Source organism: Poecile atricapillus, chromosome W, assembly GCF_030490865.1.
Source record: "Poecile atricapillus isolate bPoeAtr1 chromosome W, bPoeAtr1.hap1, whole genome shotgun sequence".
Taxonomy (NCBI): domain Eukaryota; kingdom Metazoa; phylum Chordata; class Aves; order Passeriformes; family Paridae; genus Poecile; species Poecile atricapillus.
Window position 1 is genome coordinate 56,851,851 of NC_081288.1, and position 17,503 is coordinate 56,869,353.

The 17,503-nt window shown below is 40.0% G+C and overlaps 2 protein-coding genes across 2 annotated transcripts in view; both read left to right on the forward strand.

Moving 5' to 3' along the window:
* Positions 1-11,732: 11,732 nt before the first annotated feature.
* LOC131592232 (secreted frizzled-related protein 2-like) lies at positions 11,733-15,054 on the forward strand. The gene is made up of 4 exons (XM_058863616.1): positions 11,733-12,019; positions 12,537-12,706; positions 13,600-13,692; positions 14,744-15,054. Exons 1-4 carry the CDS (start codon positions 11,733-11,735, stop codon positions 15,052-15,054), a joined length of 861 nt encoding a protein of 286 aa, XP_058719599.1.
* A 1,176-nt stretch (positions 15,055-16,230) lies between these two features.
* LOC131591753 (gamma-tubulin complex component 6-like) overlaps positions 16,231-17,503 on the forward strand; it is a 49,864-nt gene continuing 48,591 nt past the window's right edge. Inside the window, exons 1-2 of the mRNA XM_058862777.1 lie at positions 16,231-16,366; positions 16,725-16,797. Coding sequence (XP_058718760.1) covers positions 16,733-16,797 — 65 coding nt within the window. The 5' untranslated portion in view covers positions 16,231-16,366; positions 16,725-16,732. The remainder of the gene's footprint in view (positions 16,367-16,724; positions 16,798-17,503) is intronic.

The following is a 17,503-nucleotide window of genomic DNA, read 5'->3' on the forward strand; positions in this document are numbered from 1 at the left end:
CACAGGAGCCTGGGCCACAGCAGCTTTTCTTTAGGCATTTTTAAAATCCCATTTATACATTATAGTTCCTGCTGCCAAGTAGTACCACTTTGGCATGTGCCCAGACATTTCGCTGTTCCTATGTAACTCCTTACATTTTTGGTTTTGAGCCAAGTTGACTTTTCTTTTTCATAAAAATGGTAGTGCACGTCTGTAAGGAGAAAAAAATACAGACAAGAAACATAATCAGAAAAACATTCAGTCAAGTTTTTCTCTAGAGCTGTAGATCCAGCAAAGTGCTGCAGGCATGGTCCATTTACTAACTCTGATATGGCCACAGAGCCATCAATGCCTGGAAAATTGTGCTCAGCCAAACTGATGGGTGCATATGACTGTCATCTCTTGTCTGTTGTTCTCCTGCCATGGAAGAGTAACAGTGCAGCCTTTGTGAGGTAGTTGTTTGGGAAAGCCTGATGGTGAGCTCTGCTGTAAGGGTTATGGGAGCGTCTGCAGGAGGTCACGAAGCTTGGGCTGCTGGACTTGGGGCCAGCTCAGAACCTCTAGCTCCTTCTCCACAGTGACCTTGAGAGGAGGCTCCCAGGCACAGTGGGGGTAAACCCTGATGGGGGAGCTGCTTCCAGCAGAGGCTCTTGCCTTGGCCCTGCCTGAGCTGCAGCTCCTCACCCCCCCCACAGCCATGTCCCTGGCCATGGGTCCCACCAAACCACCTCCACTCGCAGGCTGATGTCCCAGTCTGGCCTGTCCCCATCCCCAGGGAGGTGCCCCACAGCCAGGGCTGGGGCTGTCCCCACTTGCCCCCTGTCATCTGCTCTGACCTAGATGTAGTGGTTTACATTAAATTAGGGTCAAGTTGAAAAGATTAGTTGGCAGTGCTCCATAATAAATGGAATGACTACTTCTTTCTGTGCCATTGGCAAAGCTACTCTAGGTTGCTGTGAGTCTCCATTTGAACTAAGTGTCATGACAGCATCATTAATGAAATTTTTCATACATGATACATTTGTGAAAAAGGTAATGATTAGATAGGAAAGAAAATTATTGCAAGAGAGCACAGATTTCCTTTAAAGAAGGAAAATACATTGCAGGAAAAAATTTTTGAAGGCATAACTAATTTTGTAAATAAACAATCAAACTCATCAGAAGAGTAAAACCACAGCAGTCAGAGCATTGTGAACACTCAGAACCTAAGTCCTGCCTGCTGGCAGAGTGGGAGGGTTAAGTTACCAGGCACACATAAACTCTTGGTCTCATGTTGCCTTGCAGACTTCAAATATGACTCCCCATATGGCTTTCAAGCATTCTGGTAATTCTTTACATTCAGATTGCTGAATTTTCAGAACAGATGTGAAACTATGGCCATACAAAAATTAGTGAATATTTGGAGACTCAATGAAACAAGTGTGATTCTCTTAATGAACAGCTCACTATAACTATAATTACTTTTTCTACTCAGTATTTCCATTGCAAGTCTTCAAAACAGAACATTAACTATGTTTCCTTACATTTCTCAATGGGTTTTGTGGCCTCTTATGCTTTATGGCTGGCTTAGGGGTTTTGATCACCTGGATTTTATATGATTAATGTTATGAACTTGCTGCATGTCTTCCAGCTTTTGAATTGCTTTCCATAACTAGTGTTTGGTATCATTAGAGTAATTCGAGACATAAATTATTTATGTACAGGGAAAATTCCCTTTTTGCTGTAACCTCAAATCTTAGCAGTGGGATAAATATCACTTCCCATGAGAAAATGCTCAGGAAAGGCTGAAGAGCTGAGCTGAGCAAGCAGAGAGCATCGCTGTGTCCCACACAATGACTTGCCTTAATGTATCAAATTCATACCAATGGATGCCTCAGGGCACCTTAGGGTTAATAAAATCTTCTCTAATATGGTGTTGTGACATCATCTGCTGGTTCATACATCCTTTGTGGTCAGCTAGGATTTTTAAATAAGACTAAATCTCTCTCATCCAGAAATGTTAGACCTTAGTAAACATGGGCATGTTTGGGAGAGTAGGGCTGGTTGTGATACTCTACCACAAATGGTCCTTTTCTCTTGGAAAGGAGAAAAATGAAAACTTGGAAGTAGGCAGAATTTGAAGCACTAATTCCCCTCATTTTTCTGTGTTTTATCTACTCAAGAAGTATTCTAACCAAGAAAATCAAACACATCTAATCTTCAAAGAAAAAAGTAGCCAGGTGAATGTCCTCACATGTGTGGCCATGGACCCAAGCTTACTTCTCCCTCCAGAGTGTTGGGACAGAATTGTAAAGACTTCAGTAAGCACAGAGACAGAAGTTGTTTGTTCCCCTTAAAGACTGGCATATGCATCTGCAGCATCCCTTGTTGAAGCCAAGATATTAGGATGAGGTACCCTATGGCAGGGGAAGTACCTCCCATACTGAATGCTTTTTCAACATCATGGACCAAAACCAAACATTTTATAGAATGTTGTGAAAGATAATTCACCAAAAAGAGTGAAAGAGTGGTCTGTGTCTCTTGGCCACCTTTGTCAGTTTTGCTCACAAAAAGGTCTGCCATAAGACACTGACATCAATAGGATGTATTCTAACATTCAGCATAAGCAAAACAGGGAGAATATTGCCTTCCAGGGTATAGTCATGGATTATGGAAACTGTCTTTGCCTTCCTTAGGTACAGAACCTGTCTATCAGTAACTTCAGTGCCTCTGTTTCATTTTGCTAGACTATCAGGGAGAGAAGTGCTACTCAGCATTAAGAGAAACACATAGCATTTTCTCTCAAGGTTTCTAAAAGTAGTTTTCTCTCTCACCAAACAATTCAAAGGTCTCCTGTCCCAGTACATTTAACATGAATAATGCTGCAGTAGAGATATAAATGTAACAAGGCTTATGGGGAGTGGCAATAGTTTTTATCTCTTTTATCAGACAGCTGTAAGAGCAAAGGAAAAAAGCTGAGGAAACTGTCAGGTGAACATGCGCCTTTTATGGTGTGAAACTAGCGTTGAAATCACAAATCCTTTTTCTCTGGATGCTCCAGTCTAATTTCAAAATGCCTTTCCCTCTAAACTATTTGCTCGTCTATGGTTTATATAATGAAAGGAGCCTCCTGTGGAGACAGTTATCAGTCTTTGATCACTGCAACCAGCATGAAACCCTTATTGCTATTTAAAGAATGAAAATGGATCCCAAGACCAAAAAAAACATCAGCCTCTCCTGTCTAACTGTAAATTTATTTCTCTGATTGTGCCTCCCTGAGCTTCATATACTAATTAGAAGTAAACCATAGTTTTAGACATCATTTAGGTAATGTTTGATTTTGAGGTATTTCTAAATGATTGCTCTATGTTTTTTCTTATTTACTCAGCTCTTCTTGTTGTGTAGCTATTTAGGATGGATTCACACATTTCACTTTCCGGTAGCTCCGCTGGAAGAAAACGGTTGCCCTGGAACGAAGGTAAAGGGCTGTGAAGACCAAGTGACATAACATTTCACAGGCAGTCCTCACAGTCTGCGCCCAGATTAGCAAATGGGCGCTGAAGTCTGAAGTCTCAGACCCTCTAATCCTGGCCTGCTGGCTCAGGGGCTCTGCCCAGGTATTGAAATCCAAATAGAGTTTAATCATTAGGGTGGAGACTCCTTTATCAGTGAATTTCTCTTCAAGATAGGGTAATAGAAACCAAATGTCTTTGATGTCAACAGGCAACGTGTGCAACATAAGACATCTGAGAAAAAAAGGAGCCTACCATCTGCCCCAAGGCTCAGAAAAAGAGATGGTATTTTTCCTTTCCTGTCTTTTTGTATAGCACATTGCATCTATGCTTTCTCTTTAAAGACTGATATGTGGTTAGTTTTGCTTTTGGTTTTTGGGTTTTTAAAAATTGAATTCTCCCCTTTGCAGAGAATTTGAAGCCTTTCATGAATACCAATGGGGTTGTCCCACAAAACAGAAGGGAGGGGATGAAGTGGTTGATTCTGTAACTCTCAAGCTTGCTGTGGGAATGGTTGTGGCAATATCAATCTTCTTTTTAGGAACAATTGCTGAGGTTTTATAAATTTTGCAGGCCCTGCATCAGTGTTAGAGGAAGGCACTATGTATTCACTATTCAAGTGCATATAAAAAGATTTAGTAAGAATACAAGACGCAGAATCCACTTACTTTTAGAAAACTGTTTAAGATGTCTCCTCAGACAAACAAAAAGACTTAAACAGTATTTACAGAGATGCTATCCCTGCATGACAACAGAGAGGAAATCATAAAGGTTCAAATCAAAAAGTAGTGTCTGTGATGTCATTATCACATTTGAAATCTAGAGCTGCCCATGATAATCCACCTAATGCCTGGCACTGACCTGCCAGTTGTCTGCCACCATGCTGCATTCCTACTGTCTCTCAAATTCTTCACTCCTCACACAGAGGTGTGATTTGGCTAAACATTTGTAGTCGAAACAGGTTACACATAAGGCCAGCTGCTTTATTCATTGAACCTTGAAAAATGTTTTAAGTTCCTTGATATATGAGGAATACTGAAAAAAAAGTAATTAGTGGCAGCTGCAATAGCAAGTGTGTCTTTTGTGAGGATAGGAAGGTGCCTTAAAGGCTTCAAAAGGCTCCCTTTTGTGGTCATCCCTGTCCAAAATGTGTGGGTAAGGTAATATCTAAAATTGGGAGAGTGAAAAAAATATTCACACTGTCAGTGAGTAATCCTTAGCCTTTGAGCACATAGTTCGTGGTGCAGAACAGAAAATAACCATTCTCATCACATATTGCTATAGCTGTCAGCTAAAAATTATATACCATACCCTATGAATGGACACACTGGTTTGTGAAGCAGTTACTCTTGTAATTTGTAATTGCCACAGTTAAAAATATTTTTTCTCAGAGTCTCAGGAAGTTTTTGAATATTGTCTATATACACATTAGAGTTCTGGATGCAGCTACTTGTTTTGAATAAGGTTTAGTACACACCTCTGTATTTGAATTTAAAACTTTGCAAATTTTTTTAGTTAGAAAGCAAAAAATAATAAATCTCTTTCCAAAACTATGCTAACATAGAAACCTAAAGCTAGGATTTATCAAGAAAATGTATTTTCTTTTTGAAATTTTAAAATTACATTCTATAGTCTTAAAAATAATATGAATCTTGGTTTGGACAGAAATTTGTAACGACAAAAAAAAAAGCTGCCAGAATTCTAATGATCAGAAGCTCAAATTCATGTCCAGGGTGTAACTTTGACTATTTCTTGACAAGTCTTTGTTTTCAGCAAGAACATTTGCAACAAGAACGTTTGCTTTGATTATTTAGATTTAAATATATATTCAGTGTCTGGAATAAGACTACATTTTATCATCAAGGTGTGCCAGAGAAGGTTTACACTGGATATGAGGAAATATGTCTTCATGGAAAGAGTTATCAAATGTTGGAACAGGCTGCCCAGGGAAATGGTTGAGTACATTGCCTGGGAGTATTCAAAAGATGTGTAGATGTGACATTTAGGGATGTGGCTTAGTGGGACTTTGCAGTGTTAGGTTCATGGCTGGACTTGGTGGTCTTAAAGGTCTTTTCCAACCTAAATGATTTGATGACTCTATGAATAATGTTACGAATCTACATTGTACAAGAAAAAGATTATGCAAATGCCAGAGGTAATCTTGCTTAGAGAAGATTTGGCCATAATATCTAATGCAGGTATTTGAAGCACATCTGTGTATTTGTGAAACGTTACAGAAATTATTTAATTTTGCTTATTCAACAAAGTATTTAGGCTGAAGTTTGCCTTTTAAACAGGGGCTTCAGGTCTGCTGCTTCCCATGGTGTTAAAGTGAATCAAGCCTGGCCTGCCATGTGTTGTGATAGCATCAGATGCCAAGAGCATTTCCTGCGGGTGGCTGGGATACATAGAAGTTAAATTCGAAATGCTGCCAAGCGACATGAAAGGGATGGGCTCCAGGCGTGCTGGAGTCAGCAGAGCACTCTCCCGGGGTTTTACTTGTTTAACTGATAGAGCTATCTCTAGTGGCAGCTAGAAGCCAGACACGATTTTCAAGACTTAATGTGTTTCTTTCTTATCTTGATGATCACTAGTCGGCTACAGACCACAGACAAAGAGAGAATCGGGGAGGGGGAATAGACAAGGTGATGATGTTTACTTTCTCAATGGACTACAAATGGTTGGCATGTAATGTTTACTTGTAGCCCAAACAGCTGTTTCCCTGTCCCCCTATGAAAAGTTCGAGTCTACTTGTATTCCCTTATGTTCATAGAAGTTTAGAAACACTTCAGTGAACTCTGTGTTTAACTTCACTTTTTATTTCATTTGGAGCTGTTTGTGATAGACAACACATAACAGGGGACTCAGCTATGATAGAAATTTGATAGAGGGAAAACCAGCATCAGCCCAGTTGCCAAAAGACTGCAAAAGCTACTTAAATCTAAAAGAGGAGCTTATCTGTGTCAGAAATTGTGCCTGAAATACCTGATACTCCATTTGCCAAATACTCTTTCTTTTACAACATTAAATCAGAGCAAAACAAAATTGAAATCCAGTAAAATCAACTTAAGATTAAAAAGAAATATATTAGTCAAAGCAGCAAACCAATACCAACCAAAGAATAAAAATACCCTAAGACATTTAATTTTTTACCTGGAGGAGAACAGGGAGGAATGGCTATTACTACTGGCTGTTTATGGAGGGTGCTCATCTGGTATATGATCAATAGTATAAAACCCTAAATTCAAACAGACTGTATTTTGCTCCCACCTGAAAACCATTATTTGGAATTTGCTTACCCCTGGAGCAAAATCAACAACACTATTGATCCTGACATGGTTTTTATGGCTGAAAAACAAAATTCACTTTCTTAACAACAACTGTGCGAGCATTTCTTTCCTATTTTCAGACACCTTGAAAGCAAACAGCTTCACACAGCATTTAACCAATGCAGTGTTCACCATACGGCCCTGATGTGCAGCACACAGGACATGGCCTAAAAGCAATTTTGTGAGTGCCACTAGTCAGTATGGGATTTCAGTTCTTCCTCTAAAATCACTTTACACAAATTGTCCTGCTCTGCATTGACAAAACATTGCTGGGCAGGACCTCCAAAAGCTGAATGGGTCAATGAACAATGATGTCAAAGCTGAGATTTGTATGCCTGCATCAGCTGCTAGCTTGTTAGCAAGTCACCTCATCTTCCTGTGTCCTTTTTTGGCCCTGGCTGACTTGGCCTACTTGGAAAATGCTACTTACACAGTTTTTGTATAGTATTCAATATCCAAAGCACAAATATTGTGCTTTGAGTGATACTCTTGGGATCTGCATGGGTATTTACATGCCCTCTCCCCACTCTTGTAGCACCTGAACACTTCATATTTGAACATGTTTAACTCCAGCATCCCCCCCATCATTGTTAACCAGAACAAACTGTGTGTGCAGAGTACAGTGCAGCAGGGTTAAGGCTTCCAGGAGAAATGCGGCACTGTCAGAAACTAAGTTTGGGTCACCCAAAGCATTGAATTTCTCTTTCACTATAGATACAAACTTTCAGGTAATCAAGTGACAGTAAGAAGGGCAGCACTGAGCGTGCCAAAACAGTGAGCCTGTAACAATTTCCATTGCAGATTTATAAGCAAATACAGTATTTCTGTCCTTTAAAAAATTGAACCAATGCTAAAGCCATTGTGACAAATAAATTAATGAGGCCTTTTCAAAGGCATTCAAAGGCATCCATGACTCTATCTCTGCTGTTTTACAGATACCGTATGTGGCCTAATTATTTTTTTCATAAAGAAAAGGAAATATTATGAAGTAATTTCTGCACTGCAGATGTTAGTCCAGCAAAGCTTTCATCACAGCAAGGACCACCTCTCCCCTGCCTTCTTGCATGGTTACAAGCTTTGATCTTAGTCTGGGAGCCTTGCATCTCTGCAGTTGACTCCAGTTAAAAATTACTCCATCCAAATATTGCAACAAATGTTTAGATTAAAACGAAAAATCCCTATATCTGTAAATTTGCACTCAGCCCCCTGCTTTCTTTGAAGAAAATTTCAATCCTGTTTCTTCCTGGGCTCTGATGGGTGGCTCCTGGTTAATCTCTGTCTGTCTCCCTGGTAACAGTCAAAGGAGAGGACACAGAGGTGGGCAGGGAGCAGCCTCCAGCCACTGTTCCTCTTATCTCAGTCCATCAGCAGGTGTCCCTTGCTCATATCCAGGAACAATAAATACAGCCTGTGGCTAAGGGAACCACCACACAGCTTTCTTCAGAAGTCTTAGAGAACAGTAGCTGGACTCCAGATTTTGAGATCTGTAACTGTATGCAGGCACTGCAATTGCCACGCTAGTTAGTTAAACTAATATTTTTTTTTTCACTTCAGTCAGTCTTTGTTCAAGCATCCTCTACTGATATATATCACTACAAACAGAAATACCTAGCCACCAGTATTTGTGCAATCTGAATGTGTAGCTAATGTGGCAACAGGAAAACAGTTCACTGTGTTCACAAAATCAATCTGTGTATATTTGCTTGATGTGTTTTCCCCACCATGAAGTGAGCAGCTGAGTGTTTGCGAAAAAAAGGAGAATCTATGGCACACAACATGGGGGCTGCAGGTTATGCTTCTGCCAACATCTGCTGAACTGTAGCACTCCCCAACCAATGGCAATAAACTCTGCATGTTCACTTTTAATAACTGTTCTGCAAGACTCCTGCTAAAAAATAAAATTATAAAGGCTTGCTGTCAAACCAAGTTCAAAGGTAACATCTGCTCATGAAGAACATCAAAATAATTGATTCAGGCAATCAATTATTAAACAGAAGCACTGTCCCTTACTTAAAAGTGACCCAGGAGTGTAGTGAAAAGAATGTCAAATTGATAAATTCCTTAATAAAATATGACTGAAAATAGCACAGGGTAAGGAATTTGACCCACGTGAATCAAGTCACATTCCAGAAAGGAATCAGAAGCTCCCGTAAATGATTCTCTTTCCTGACAGAAGATGCCTATCAAAAATTACTGAATTATGGATAATAATCTCATTTCAGAGCCACCCTTGGACTCAATACAGTCATGGGTGTCCAGCAAAGGCATTTAGACACACACATTTTTTCTCTTGAAACTGGTGACAATTCTTCAGCCCTTGAGTCTACTAAAAGTTAGCTCTCTAAAAACAAAGTATTGAAAGGTAGTTGGATGCTTCTAAGAGGCTAAAGGAAACTTTAAAGCACAGCCCTGCAGTGGCTCATAAATGTCCTACTCCATGGGAAGCCTGGTAAGAAACTGTCTCTGAGATATGCATTTATTTCTAAGAGAGTTCCTATGGAGACTAAGTTTGCCAGGATAGGTATCAGCTCTTATTAGATGATCTTTGTCTCACACACTCTTGTTATGCTTGCTTCTGTTCTATCCATTAGTTGTGATGCAGGGGACCTCTCAAATCATCCCCACTGGCTCACAAGCCAGCAGACAAGGTTTTGGGTACAGCCAGAGCTCAGCCCAGCACAGGCCTGCCATGGGCTGGTTTAAGGCACCGGGAAGGGGCACAGCAGCCCTCCTCCTGCAGGGCAGCACCAAGGGCACAGCTAGAGACTCAGCAACCCCTCATTAGCTGGAGTAAGAACGTTGAGTCAGGTTTCAGGATGAATCAGGTTTTCTTGTAGGTTGTGAGACAGTCACTCAGAAAAACACAGAGAAAAGCATCTAAATAATTGAGAGACCAAACACTCTTTCTTACTCTATGACCATTTAGAAATCTGCATGTAATACCATGTTCCACATGCAAGAGAAAGGTTTCTTTCACCAGAGATCTTGCCACCTAATTTTGGAGAGCAATCAGATGAGAGAAGTGTTACAGAAGAATATCATTGGAGACAGAGAGGAATTTGATTAATTTCATAAAATTACAAGATGAAGGGCTGTGCAGTTGGCTCAGCCTGGACCTGCCTCTCCTTGGGTTAAGCGACTTTGTGAAGTTGTTTCACTGCAAGGGCATCTGTGTGAAAATGTGGCCTGCAGACACACTTGCATAGATTTAGCAAGGATAAGACTATTACTGAAGGCTCTAACTTCTTAAGAAATACATGGAGCACCTGTCAAAGGGAAGCCATCATCAGGCCTAAGGCAGCCTGATTACGTATTCAGTTCCTCTGCTTTGAGATAACTGATACAGAAGAAACACATTTGCTGGGAAAAAACACCATTCTGGCAACAAAGCATGAGAGGGAAAACTGGCCATTGTTTTAAATACATTTTTAGTTCCTGGGACCTTGCATGCTGTCATTTTTTTCTACTTATTTAAACAGATACTGTAATTTTACTTGTAGCTTAGAGTAAAGAAGGCAGCTAAGGAGGAATCAGTAGGGGGTTGTTTTTGGTTTCAAAGATGCTAGGATTAGTAACCTAATCTTTAAGTATAAACATGTAAAGTATATGGGATGCATTGTCTAAGTCTCTACATCTCAGTATAAGCACATAAAGCTACAGTTTCTGAAGAAATGTATTTCAATCAAGCGTCAGTAATACTAGATGATACACTATTATGAACATACTTATTTTAGCTTAATATCCAAGGTATATTTTACAGTAGACTGACCTACAAATTATTAACAGCTAAACATTTCTGCTAATAAATAATGTAACCAGATGTGGAAATAAAAAAAACTAATGCCTATAACTAATTGGAAAAAAATATTTTCATCAAATAAAAAAATTTCCACAAAATGCTTTGTTTAGATCTTCAGCTTTTAAAACTCATAATCTGACTTTTCATAATAGGTAAGCTACGCATTACTCAGGTCCTCTTCATCTTAACTGGTTCCCAGCTTCTCTATAGCAAAGAGCTGTATGCAGTGTTAACACCATTTCTGTGCTATGAACAGAAGAAGTACACATCTGTTATGATGATACACTTTGATACACTTTATACACTTTGCTTTGATACACTTCAACATAATTATAATTTATTAATAAATAGTTGAAATTATGCATTATTTGAGCATGTTTAAATGTAGATGGCTTCATACAAAATAATTAAAATGTGTAACTACTTTTTTCCTGAATAAATACTGATAGTCATAACAGTGCTACAAATTCTATTCTGTATTTTCAGTTGTCTATTAAAATTTATAGAAGTTGGGCCTTTAGCATATCACAGAATAGGAATCCAAATTTCCAGTCAAAATACTTGGTTAATAGCAGACGTCTGTCTCTTTTATAGTGCTTGACAAAAGAAAGTGTCTCTTCTACATTGTAAAACGGTGGAAAAGACATGAGCCATTAGCACAAGCACAACATTTTCACTTGATAAGTCAATCTGGGCTGGTTTTTTCTGTCATGTCAGCAGTGTCTGAAAACAAAGGAGACACAGATGCCCCAGGAGACAGCATGTCTGCCCAACCTTGTTTCTGGGGATCTCTTAATTTGTTTTTGAAAGAACAGAGTGAACCTTCCAGGTTCCAAAATTTAATATGCTACATAGCATGCTGCAGCCACTGACACCATGGGACATGTGAAAGGCTGCTCCAAATCAGTGTGCTTGGGGAACATACATCTATAAGTTTTCTCCACCTCCCTGGCTGTCACAACAATCCCTTGATTAGGCAATAAGACCTGGTCTTGTCTCGAGTGATTTGATAAGCAGTTGATAACCAGCAGTTCATTAAGCTCTTGGGATATATAAGCCACAAGGTTTTCAGCATGCCTCTGCACTTGAGTGGTTTGACAGCTCCCTGTTCAGCAGCCCAGGAGTCACTGGAAGATGTTATTGACTGCAAAAATCCTTGTTTTTGCCATGAATGGTTTCCTAAGAGTGGCAACAGGCTTGGACATTGGATTATCCACAAAATGCATAGCGATACCCAAGGAGATGGGCATGTGCCACAAGATTGGATACTCTGAAATGAGACTTCCCAACCTGATGGGACACACAAGCATGGCAGAGGTTATCCTAAAATCCACCACCTGGCAGCACCTTGTACACACAGACTGTCACCCTCACGTGAGGACATTCCTGTGCTCCCTGTTTGCACCCATCTGTTTAGATACGTAAGTATCAAGCACAGTACAAAACTCCAGCCTTTATTTGCTAGAACAAGAACGAAATCAAATATATGTTTATCATAATCTAAAGGTGATCTCCACTTTTTCTGAAGCAATCCTGTTAGCTTTTTTGTATTCATCAGAAAAAAAAGTAACTCATTCAACTTGTTTGCCTTGGGAACATGAATGGTGTTGTCAAAGGATATAATGTTTTATTTTGTTACAGTTGAACTTTAGTCTTATTCATTTGGGGTTGAAGCGCCTACAGGGAATAGAATAAGGCTCATACTGAAGCTTTTCTCAGGCTGTCATAAACAGGATTTTTAAATCATAACTAAATATTGTAAGCTCAGTCCATACACAGACTGCTTGCATAATTTGCATAGCTGCTGCTTCTGGAATTATATTATTATTGAAGGATGTTAAATGTCAGCAAAGACTATGTACTTTGCACAGGAGTCACTGTTGCAATAGTTTCTTTTATCACTGAGCTGACTCTGCCTGGTATTTCCTCCGACAACAGGTTCATCCATCCTTGCAGGAGTATGTGTGCTGCTGTCCGGGACAGCTGTGCCCCCGTGCTCCTCTGCCATGGGCACCCCTGGCCTGCCAGCCTGGACTGCGACCGATTCCCTGGAGATGAGGACATGTGCCTGGCACCTCTTACCAAGGACTATAAATACTTGCACAAAGGTAGCTCGAGGATGGTGGAGGGGAGGGTGGCCAAACGCTGTGTTCCTGGGCATCAAGGAGATCCAGGGGACACTGTTCCCAGGCATTCTGTGATTTTGAAAATGCAGTCAAGTCTACCTTTACTGCTTCATGTGTTTGTGCAGATGGGTGACAGATGCCAGTGCTGGCAGTGCGAGCTGCAGCAGACCTCCTGTGCTGTCAGTCAGCAGTGCAGCAGGCCATGCTGTGATAGTGGAGAAGGCACCACCCTGCACAGTTGTGGGCAGTGTCATACACACCAGCACACCGTGTTTGAATTGTTTTGAGGTCTCTTTATAGACTTACCAATGGCCCTTATCACAGATGAATTTATGTATACAACAAGTTGGTTCTCAGATCAGTTTAGGAAAATTGGGATGATTTTATCTGATTTTTCTTAAAGAAACATGAGCTATCTTGGCATTAATGTTCAAATTTTCAAATGCACTCACATTTGCTAAGTTTATGGAAAAGAGTAAGATTAAGTTGCTGCTAGCACACCCAAATTCATATATATTCACAGGCTTGCTTAGCACAGCTGAACCCAGAGTGACTGACAGAATCAGCCACCTAACCCCTTACCACCTACTGTAGTTGAGTTAAAAATTATACTGTATTTGTTACTTTATTTGTTGCTGAAAATTGATCTTGTCAGTCTGAACAAAGGCTGAATGTGCATGGAAAATGAAACGCCTTTTCATCTCTAGCCTTGTTTTCAGGGAAGTATGTTGACTTTTTACCTATCATTACCAGCCCTGTATTTGTATTTTGTCTGTCATCCCAGTGGTTAAACAGTGGGTTCTCAGCTTTGAGAGAAGAAAAATAAAACAAATTATTCCATAAGATAACAATGAGACTTTGTAATTTCTTATCAGTCCTACCAAAGCCTACCTGCCAGACGTGCCCAACAGTAGAGGAATTCTTTACACACAAAAGAGTTCTTGAAGTTTTCTGTGACAGTAACTTTGGTAAGTCCTTGCTAATGTACCTGATGTTAAAGAGACTACCTCTTCTTCTAAATGCTTTAAAAGTAGGATTACAATTAGTGACAGTTTCTGCAGGGATTTCAAAGGATTAAGAGTTCAGCTGCTAACTTAGCTTTAGGTTGATTTTCAGAATAAATTCTTTCTAATCTAAACATAAGGAGAATTTATTGTGCATGAAAGATTTACTAATGATCTAGTTTCCAACCAAATAGCTGGCTTGGTCTAGTTGGCTACAGCATGCTTTATGGAAAATATTTCTGTCAAAAGCAGCCAAATAAGAAAGTTTGCTTTTTATTAGCATTTAAATTGAAAGTAAAGCTTTGATGTTATACCAGTATATGGTGTATCTTTACTACTTTTGTGAACAAGTTTTTTGTGATACCTAATTTACTGAGAAGGAGACTCACAAAATCATATCAGTAAAAGGAATTCTTACTTCCTGTTGTCTTATTGGGTGATGAGTGGAGTTTGCCCTAGAGACTTCTTAGAAAGCCCTTTGATAGCAGTGCAAAGACTTTCAGTGACTTTGGCCAGCATTAGATGAAGAAACGCAGACAAATGTCATGCTAAAAAGTATTGATGGAGTCGAGTGGGGTAGGTAGGTGCCTATAATGAAAAGGGAATGTCTAAAAGAGTGCTATCAGCAAGCTGGTTTTGCCTAGGCATTCCACACATGGACAAGGTGAATTTCAGGAAAATTGCTTGGGCAATTGCTGGGCAGTTTTGTGATACAAGAACAAGACCAACAGCTTACAATATGTAATTACCCAAAGTCTGACATAACATGGTGATGGTAAAAATAAATTACTCATATTTTTTCCTAGTCACCTAATTCAATTGGAAAAAAACCCTTTACTACATAAAATTTATTTTTCAAAAATGTTTTAAACTTCTGCTGGAAAAGGCCTCACCATACTCTGTCAGCATAAATTATGATGACATTTTAAAAGAATTATCCTGGTTTCACTGGTACTGTTTCTTATTGCATTTGAATAATGGTCTGACTTGCATTTCCTTTTCCTTTTTTCCTTAGCAGTGAAAGTAAAGCTGTCCAAGAAGAGAACAGCATTTGAGGACCAAGAGTATAACATTGAATGCCAGGTGGAATTCATTACCCAGGGCTCACTCTTGCCCTATGAAACTCAGAGTATGATACAACAGTGGCTGCTAATTAATGAAAAATGTATAGAGAGGATGTCTCCAACCCACCGTCCCATGGTGTATCTCCTTGTGGGGAATATTGAGGAGGGCATCATTTTAGTAAAACAGGTTTATCGCTGGCAGAGGAAGGACTCCCAGCTGACTTTGGCCACTCAGAAGTGGAGATACCATAAATGCTTGTAAATATTTATCATATTATTTGTAAAAAGATGATTGTGCTTCTCATGCCAAACCTATCTTGTAAATAGGAATGTATTATAAGTTGAATATAAAGCTTTAATTTCCTTTTAAATTGTATTGTAAGCTGAACTCAAATCCCAGTGTTATCACGCTTCCTTTTGGTAGTGTTACAGCTACTCTTGTCCAGTTTGAAATTTGACAGCTATGGATAAATGTTTCTTTGAGTTATGATTTTAAAAAATTGTAATATGTGAAAAAAGCAGCATAAACCAGTTTCAAATCCAGCTGACTACTTTTAATGTATTTGTCTATACCACCCACTCTACCATTTTCTCCAGTTACCTAAACTTTCCTTTGTCTAATGCTTCATGAATCCTCATTTTCTCCCGTCGGAGTATTTTGAAAGGAGGCCGCCCTCTGCTGGTCAATTTTGGAATAAAGAGAAGAATAAAGAACTATACACGGTACGATTGGCCCCAGACGCAAGAAGACTTGGTTACTGGGCGTCATAAATCAGATCCCTGTTACTGAAAAGTCCTTTTTGATTTTTCAGACACATTACAAAAGTTAGTTTATAAAATTTACCCGTTCTCCAAATGGTCTGCAGGGAGCTAATGGAGTCAAAATATTTAAAAAAAAAAAAAAAATCACAGTAGGCGCATGATTACCATCCTCATGGTCAGTGCAGTACACTGGCATGTATAGACTACATGAAGATGGACAGAACTTGACTTAATTTTAGTTTCATAAATGTGTATAATAAATATAAATGTGTAAAACTAACACAGTTACAGGTGGTAATACATAAATTAGAAACAATTTCAATAATACAGTGTCAAATATTTTATTTTGACAAATACGGGGAAAGTTCATGGGCAGTAGATTTCTAAAATTGGCACCTGTAATGATCTGGGTTTCGGATACCTTCCCCAAAAAGTGCAGGTTTGTATTAGGTGCCTTCGGTCCAGGTTCTTACTTTATTTTTCATTATGTCGGAGGATATCACGCAGCCCGGGGCTGTGGGCTGTTTCGCTCTCGGGTTAGTTCCACGCTAAAACCCTTCCAGCGATGAGGCACCGGCACGGCCGGCGGAGCCCCCTCAGCGGAGCCCCCTGAGCGCGGCCGCGCTCGGCACGCCCACAGCCAGGGCCGGGCCGCACCGCCTCCCGCCCCGTGAGAGGCTGCCGGGCCGCGCCTGGGCTGCCAGGCCGCGGGGGGCTCCCTGGAGCCGCTCTGCCCGCGGTGTACGGAACCCTTCTGTTCCTCCTCTGTGGCTTCGTAGGTCTCCCCGCAGCTGTTTGGCCTCGCCGCACAGGTGGGTCTGTGTGCCATGGAGGGAGGGGGCGGCCGTGCTCGGAGCCTGAGCCGCTTGTGCGGGGTTCGGGGAGCTGGGGGTACCCCCGCAGCAGGAGTGCCAGCGCCCAGCTCGCCAACACTCGGCCATTGTGAAACCTGCCTGCCTGCACCCAGTTTCGGTGGGTGCAGTTTTGTCAGAATCTGAGTCCTTAATGTTTTTCTTTAATTTCGTTCTGTAAGTACAAAGTCTGAAGTACAAAACTGTCATGCAAGCAGGTATACTCTGTACTTATATTCTCGCTGTCTAGTGTAATAGTAACTGGTTTAAGTTTGCTTCTGGTGTGAATTATGTGTCTTGGGGTTTTTGTTCTGCTCAGTTGTAGCAATGGCTTCAGGAACAGCGCTGATTTATGATGAGGAGATGACCACTCACAAACTACTTTGGAGTGAGTAAGTCGCTGCTGTTGTTTTTATTAATAGATTCTTAATAGTACTCATGAGAGCAGTACCAAATAAATGCACTTTCTGTAAACGTAATAGTAAGTATCTGGTGATACTTCCTTTCATTTTCATGTAGATAGAGGATCTTTCTTTTAGGAGGAAAAAAAAATATTGTATTCACAATTTGTATCTAGATACTGTAATGATTATCTGAAACTGGATTTGAGAAGCTGCAGACATCCAATCTGGGAGGCCTTAACAAGAGGTGTTATGATGAGGCATCTGAGTAGCCCCCTAAATAGTGTGTTTTAAGCTAATTAAATTGTTGATAAAGCTAAAGTATCATTGACCTTAGAAAACTATGTAGATATACTCACTCAGCTGAAACATGTAAATTACATTCAGTTAGAAATTGGTATATTACTTAAATTTGCATAAATTAGAGGAGTTCCTTTTGCATATGCAGTGCTTAGAGTTAACAGTCCATTGTTGTCTTCTCTCCCAGACCTCCTCTCTTCACCTTCATTGTAACCTACACTTTTAATTGCAGCATTCCCGTGTCTCTAGTTAAGCATTGCAGCTTTTTACCAGTGAGAGAGGAAACAAAAAATGATGCTATTGTATTGTTTGTTTGGGGTTTTTTAAGATTAATTTTTGCTTACATTTTTTAGAATCAATTTCTGACTTAGTTCCAAAACAGAAAATACTTAAAAGA